Here is a 6830-nt window from a genome sequence, read left to right on the forward strand (position 1 = left end):
CCCCCTAGGGGCCCCAGCTGGCTCAAGAGTCTAACCCAGGCACCCACCCACATCCCCCCCCCCCAACCACCCCTTTCCCCCTCCGCCCCACCTTCTTCCACCCCACCTTGCCTCCCTCCTCTCCTCCATCACCGAGGTTCTCCTCTCCCTCCCCCCTGTTGCCATTGCAATGAAGCCGAGGATCACCCTCAATATCCGCCCCATCTATACACCGTCCCTCCTCTCCACCCTTTGCTGCCGCCACAGCCTCTTTCTCCCCACCCACACCTCACCAGAAGCTCGACGCCCGACTCTGCCCATGCCCTGGGCCAGAGCATGTTTTCTCCAATCTCCCAATGGGCCTCTTGTGGCATCCCCCGATGCCCCTTGTAGGATCAAGAGTCTACCCCAAGCTCAAGCTCAGGCTCAGAGTCTACCTCAAGTTCGGGGCTCGGGCTCGGGGTCATGAGAGGTGCCCCTCCAAGGCCACCCGCCCACATCCTTCATCCCCCCCTCCCCCGCCTCTAGATCCTCTACCTCCTCTGCCCCCGCCTTCTTCCACCTCCCCTCCCTCCTCGTCCTCTCCTCCACCGGCAGACTCAGGCTCAGCAAGCTCAAGCTCAAGCTCAGGAGAGGTGCCCCTTCCCAGGCCACCCACCCACATCCTTCAGTCCCTTGCCTCTAGATCCCCCCTACGCAGGCTGCACCTTCTTCCACACTGCCTCCCTCCTCCTTATCCTCTCCTTCGCCGACTGACCCTTCTCCTCCCCCGCCCCTCATTACCAAACCCTCGTCCAGCCCCCCTCCACCCCCCGCTGCCAGAGCCAACTCCTCGCCCCCTCCCTGCAGCATAGTTATATACCTAGATGAATCCAGGAACATTCCCAAACTCATCCTCTAAAAACACAACATAGTGCAGTTTCAATCTCATGATAGTCACTCACAAGGTTGAAAACCATAAACTCCATCATGCATAGCAGGGACTAGCTACTGCAGCATAGTTACGCTGAAACGGGTTTTAGGGCCAAGCCTGTCCTGAAACACCGTTTCAAAGAAGTCCCAAGCCTGAAATACCGTTTCAGGTCTGCAATGTTCCAGACTTCTGAAACGGCTGCCTGCAACATTTCACACTTCTGAAAGGTTTCAGACTTCTAAAACGGCTGCTTAAAACATTTTAGAAGTCTGAAACGGCGCGTTCAGACACCCACCCACCCCCCCATCTTCCTTTTGTTGTTTCTACCTGTGTTTTGGCCTCCACTTTCAACCTTGCACTCCCTCTGCTCCTTCAGCCTCATACTCTTGCATTCCTGAGGGTTTTCCAGCCCTCCTTGAGCCCCATTCACTCCTTTGAAGTCCTTTCAGTCATCCACTCCCCTTCAGCCCTCCTTCGAAGCTAAACCTCCACTCCTTTAGCCCTCTCCTTCAGCCCTCTATTTCAGCCCTTTTCTAAACCCCCTTGCTGATGTGGTGTTTCCATGTTGCAGCCCTCCCAGTAATCCCGAAACGTTTCCATTTTCGTTTCCGTTTCCCCTAACTATGCCCCGTAGTCTTCGCTTCTCCCTGCTCCCCACCTCGCCAGCCACTCAACGCGCGCCTCTACCCAGACCCTCAGGCTAGAGTGCGGCTTCATCGTCCAAGTCCCAACCTTGTTCCTCACAAGTTCACAGCAAGACTCCTCGAGGACTAGTACAGGAGTCTTCCTTGTTCTCTCGGGCTCCAATGCCAAAGCCTCGTCCGGCTCCCACGGAATTTTGGCAACTAGGGCCCTGGACTTATCTTGATGTTCCAGATGACTACTCCATTGCTCTAGAGGTGCCAGTCCTGATTTTCAGCCCAAGGTTCTGTTGGTGCAGCTAGGAAGCCGTCTCGTGCTTTCTGGGGCTTCAACTTTGCATGCACATGAGAGGAGCAGTGGACCCCGATACTCTTTGACTTGATGATGAGGGATCAAATGTTTAGGATGATGGAGAAGAGGTTTAGACAGTAGGGGAGTGGAAGGAGCTGTGGATCACACACGGAGACACAACTACCTTCCAACTAGCCTTCTCTTGGGAGACTAAACCAATGTGCTAGCGGACTAGGTGTGGAGACCTCTTTTCTGATGCAGTGGCCACTAAAAGCCAGGCATAGAGCCAGTCGTGCTTTTACCATGCACCGCACAAACACGGATTATTCACTATCCAAGCCTTCACCCAAGTCACAGAAGCCAACAATTGTTACACAAGCTTCCATGCATAGGAAGGCCTTGTTTTCCAAAACCCACCCACCCCACACCCCCCGAGTTGGACCATGGTGAGTCAAAACATGCATGGTCTTCACGATCATGTATGTCAGCAGCCGCTGCACCAACCGTTGATTCTACGTCAGGATGATCGGTAGATATCATCAGGAGTTGCAGAGGGTTGTGGTGGGATGATCGGTTAGATATCATCTTGATTGAAGAGCACATGTTTTTAGCCGAGGATATCAGATGACAGCATCGTCTCCTCCCAAAGAGAGGTCCTTGGCAGATTGGTCTCAATAGTGGATAGAAGTAAGGATGTTTGTATTTCAATAGCCCAGTCTCTGGCTCCAGATGCGTTTGATCAGGGAGAGCTTACAGGACGGCAAGTGGTTTGGATTTGTTTGTGGATTTGAGAGACTCCAGGATCAGGATCCTAAACGTTTATGCCCCTGCTTGCCGGCAGCAATGACCATCTTCCTAGAGGTGGCTTATAGAGAGCCTCTCAGATGTTAACTATTGGATTTTTATCGGAGGCTTCAACAATCTCAAGTTCTAGAGGAGCACAAGCAAGGTGGAGCCTCCTTCTCGATGATGCCTTTTGCAGAGGGTAAGACTTGGCAATTAGTCGTAGTGATCCCTAGAGGGAGGCTGACTCTCAAGACTCCCGGGTAGTCTCCACTACTCCTTTGGACAGCAGCGGCATGATGGATTGCTAGAGAGACTTGAGAGATTCTACGAGGGGGATTGGACGATGCACAAAGGGGGATCCACGGGTATTTTGGCAGGAACAATGTCAAATCACTCCCCGATCGTGATGTTCCTAGAGCAGCCCCATTGTGAACTCCTGCTGCAAAAGAGGTTCTGAATTCCTGAAGCTTTGTTACATGAGGAGGAGGTCCAGCAGTCCGTAGCAGCGATCTGGCAGCAACCAGATAGCCCCCCCTAGGATGGTTGGGGTCAGTTGGATAGCAGATGCAATCCACAGGAGCAGTGAGGAGCTTCAGGCAGAGGCACTACAGCAATGGCACTCTCTTTAGGAGCACTCAACTCCTTCTTGACTTATGCACGAAAATTAGGATTATTCCACATTTCAGAACATGGCAGTTAGAGAAAAAGTAAAAGCATGTTGTTCATGCATTTCAAAACATGGCATTTTAATGTTTCAAAACAAGTCAAATGTGTCTTCCACAGAAACAAAAATACATGAGCTTTGAAAGTCAAATATGTCTTTAATAGAAACAAAAATACATGAACTTACTGATGCATAACATGAATATATTTGCATGTCAATCACTATCTCCACCATCCATTCCTCCATATTCAATAAAAGCTAAATAGATGACTAGTCACATATTACTTTTCGACTTAAATTATAACGATTGAAAAGTTGTGTTCAATAAACTTCAAAAGACTAAAGGCCACAAAATGTGGACAATTGCTGGATAGAATGCTAATGAAGTTGCCACAAGGAATTATTGTTCAACACATTTCATCCGGAAAATGTTTATCTTGCCAACATTCTAAGGAGCTAGATAGTAAAAGATGACTTCATATCGATAATTGCCTCACCTGTGTCTCATGCTTATATATAAACCTCTTAAGTCATGGAGCACACTGAGATCATCAACGAGGCAGAGGTGGGTCAGCCAGAGCAGATTTTACTTCATCGGTTCAAGAAAGGTACAAGTTACTGCCAACGCTTGTACGCGGTCAAGTTCAAACACTAGGGCTCCCACAACGCACTGTGGGGTCAACGAGGACATCCTTTCAGATTCCTTTAAAAATACCACAAGGCTTGGCATCTCCCTAGTTTCAGCTTCGGTAGAAGCGGGATGCCATGGTCATCCGTAGACCATGGCAGCCCTGCACCCCAGAGCAGCAAACAGCAGGGCTGCAACAGCAAATAGGTCCACATGGCCTCAAACTGCCACGTGGCCGCTTCGCCCACCTGGTCAGTCAGTAGGGTCTACTGAAGCAGGTCTGACCGCCTACTCCATGCCAGCTGTTCTGGGGTGTGCAGACTGCCTCCCCACCCTTTCATAAACAACTCCTTGCTGCATTCTCCTTATCCCATGAAACCTCCAATAGGCATGCAGCTCGAAAGAGTATGCAGCAGCAGTTCAGCAAATTTTGCTTTCAGCTATTCAGCCCTTGCTGAACTTTTGGGGGCCACTTTTTTGTACCCTCAGTAGAATCTAAGAGAGATTCTCTTGTGCTACAAATCTCTCTTCTGCATTTACACAGATTTCAGTTTGTTTTTCATGCAATTGTTGGATGTAAGTTTGGAGAGAGTTTGATGGGCCTTGCCCATATACGTTCACTGTCAGCTTCCAAACCCTAGATGATGTTGCTGGTCATTATATCACAACCTAATTTAGGGTGCTTCCAAACCTTAGATGAACTGCATCTGAAATCCATAAAGCAGTAACGTCTACCACTCCCTTGATGGTTAGGGAATATTTATACTGGCAGTTGAAGAAGATTTTAAAAAGGAAGTTTGGCATTGCAGGGGTCTTGTTACGCCACTTCCCAAATTTTCAAGCCAGAGGAATTGCTTCCATAGTAGTTTCAAGCTGGCCTGGAGAAAATATATTTCCCCACTTTGAGGAACGCAAATCCGCTACATCTTACAGACGAGCACAAAAATAACACACAAAGCAAACAAACAGACCGGTAAAGAAGAGAGAGTGTATTTTTTGATTAATCAAAAAATTTGGGTGGGTTACTTTTGGACATAAGCAGCTGGCTGCTAAAGTACATAAAGGGGAACTTTTTCTTAAATCCTACTTTGCATTGGAAAGACAAAGGGAAGCTCATACCCCAGTCGATACTTTGTGTGTCCCAGGGGGCTTCACAGCAGCTGGCTTACTCGCAGAAACAGTCGTGACCCCTGGTGTAGCAGCCTTTGCAGCAGATGAGCTACGTTGCTGTGGCATAGAAACTGTTTGAGTGCGGGCTTGAGGAGTGCGGGCTTGAGGAGTGCGGGTTTGGGAAGTGCGGATTTGAGTGGATGGCGCCTGTCCAGAAAGCTTCTCTCTTAAGTCCTTTACTCCGCCAGATATCTCGTTTCTGCCTTGACTTCCCCGAAGGGAATTCTTGTTTAGCTTAGATCGTACATCCTGGGTACTAATTAGCTCACCTGAACAGTGGTCAGATATTTGGCTCAAAAGTTGAAAACTAAATGAACTTTCTCTACCATATAATCCAACAAAAAACAGATGCAATAACAGAAATACATCACCAATATCTGCTATCAAATTCCACGTTTTACTGAGACTCAAACCTAAGAAAGTTTATCAATACTTTTTGCGATTGAGCCGTTGTCAACCTCATCGTATATATCATGCGACCATTTCCCATCATATCCACAGAATCTGACCACATACAATAGTAAAGTCAGTAATTCAATGCATATCAAATCATGACAATGTGGGACCCATTGCGGAAACATCTTCATCTTTGAAGGCTTAGCCCTAAAAAGCAAGTAAGCCTAAGCTTCCTACTGCTCTCCAAATAAGTTTTCGGCGGAGATGTTCAAAGCAATCAAACCTAGCCAACTTGCAAGGTATGCCAGTGCTCTTAAAAGTGAATACATTTGGCATAGATTTTAGTGAAATTCTACGCCAGAACAACTCACACAATATGCTATTGCTTTCGCCTCAGATGGATTCAAAATTCAAACAAATAAGGTTACTATGAGAATTTTTAAAATGTGTTTTTATGTCAAAGCGTGTCGTGGTAGTTTGAACCGCAGGCAACAGCTCTTACCGCTTGTTGAAACCCTGGCGAGAGGGATTATCCAGATTGTCCACGTTTGCCCCCAGTCTATCCTTCACGGATCTTTTTTTCCCTGCTCCACCTGAACCAATTCGATCTGAATACATCTCACTAAAAGATGCAGTCCCTTGCTGCACCACGTGGATTGCACCGTCAGAAGTGCAATTTTGAGTTTTATTTCAAAACAATCGCTGTAAGCAACCATGCAAGCAGTTCGCTTCCTGTACAATCCAATACAAACCGGTAAGGTCTAGGCAAGCACGCTTAAAAGCCTCGTCGGCTTGCGTGCAAATCCATGTTTCCATGAGTAAAATTCCTCCGTTCGATTGCAATGCGAGGAAGCAAAGGCAAGAGGAAAGGCACCTTGGCGTTGGGTTTGAGGGTGCCAATGACTCTGGTGCGAGACATGAAACCAACTTTCGTGTCCCGTGTGTTGAATTAAGCGTCAACGAAGTGAAAATACCTCGAAGAGAGAGACCTAATCGGCAGCATAAGAGCCGTCGTCCTGTTGCAACTTCCAAGACGACTGCAGCAACAACATCTTGAAAGAAAGAAATTGAAGTGATGAGAATTGACAGAGTGGAAATGATTTGACTTTGCATGAAAAAGGCACGATGATCAAGGCCCGTTAGAACCTCACCCTGATTACCAGTTGCCCAACCTTGGTCAAAAGTCTGTAGTGCTTGCTTGACTTGGCCAGAGACTCTGCCGCACCAGACTTTCTCACCCACCCTTCTTTGGGTACCCTCTTCTTTGTTTGGCCACCTGCCTATGGCACTCGGGAGGCTAGCAGCTTGCAAGGCTAGTGAAAATGTGTCCCTGCATGCATCAATGCAAAGCGACAAGGAAA

The 6830-nt window shown here is 48.0% G+C and overlaps 1 protein-coding gene across 3 annotated transcripts in view; it reads right to left on the minus strand.

The window, feature by feature from the left end:
• Positions 1 to 6556, minus strand: part of LOC147894314 (uncharacterized) — a 32015-nt gene extending 25459 nt beyond the window's left edge. The window contains exons 1-4 of one of the 3 annotated variants that reach the window (XM_087384956.1): positions 6344 to 6556; positions 5972 to 6111; positions 5507 to 5577; positions 5023 to 5342 (exon numbers count right to left, since the gene is read on the minus strand). In XM_087384956.1, coding sequence (XP_087241082.1) covers positions 5023 to 5342; positions 5507 to 5577; positions 5972 to 6111; positions 6344 to 6388 — 576 coding nt within the window. In that variant the 5' untranslated portion in view covers positions 6389 to 6556. Of the gene's footprint in view, positions 1 to 5022; positions 5343 to 5506; positions 5578 to 5971; positions 6202 to 6343 lie in introns of all 3 variants that reach the window. The other 2 variants (XM_087384958.1, XM_087384957.1) reach the window with 2 other exon arrangements.
• Positions 6557 to 6830: the final 274 nt, after the last annotated feature.

Source organism: Dipteris shenzhenensis, chromosome 14 (assembly GCF_047967505.1).
Source record: "Dipteris shenzhenensis isolate YYH24624 ecotype China chromosome 14, Dip_SZ_1.0, whole genome shotgun sequence".
Lineage (NCBI taxonomy): Eukaryota > Viridiplantae > Streptophyta > Polypodiopsida > Gleicheniales > Dipteridaceae > Dipteris > Dipteris shenzhenensis.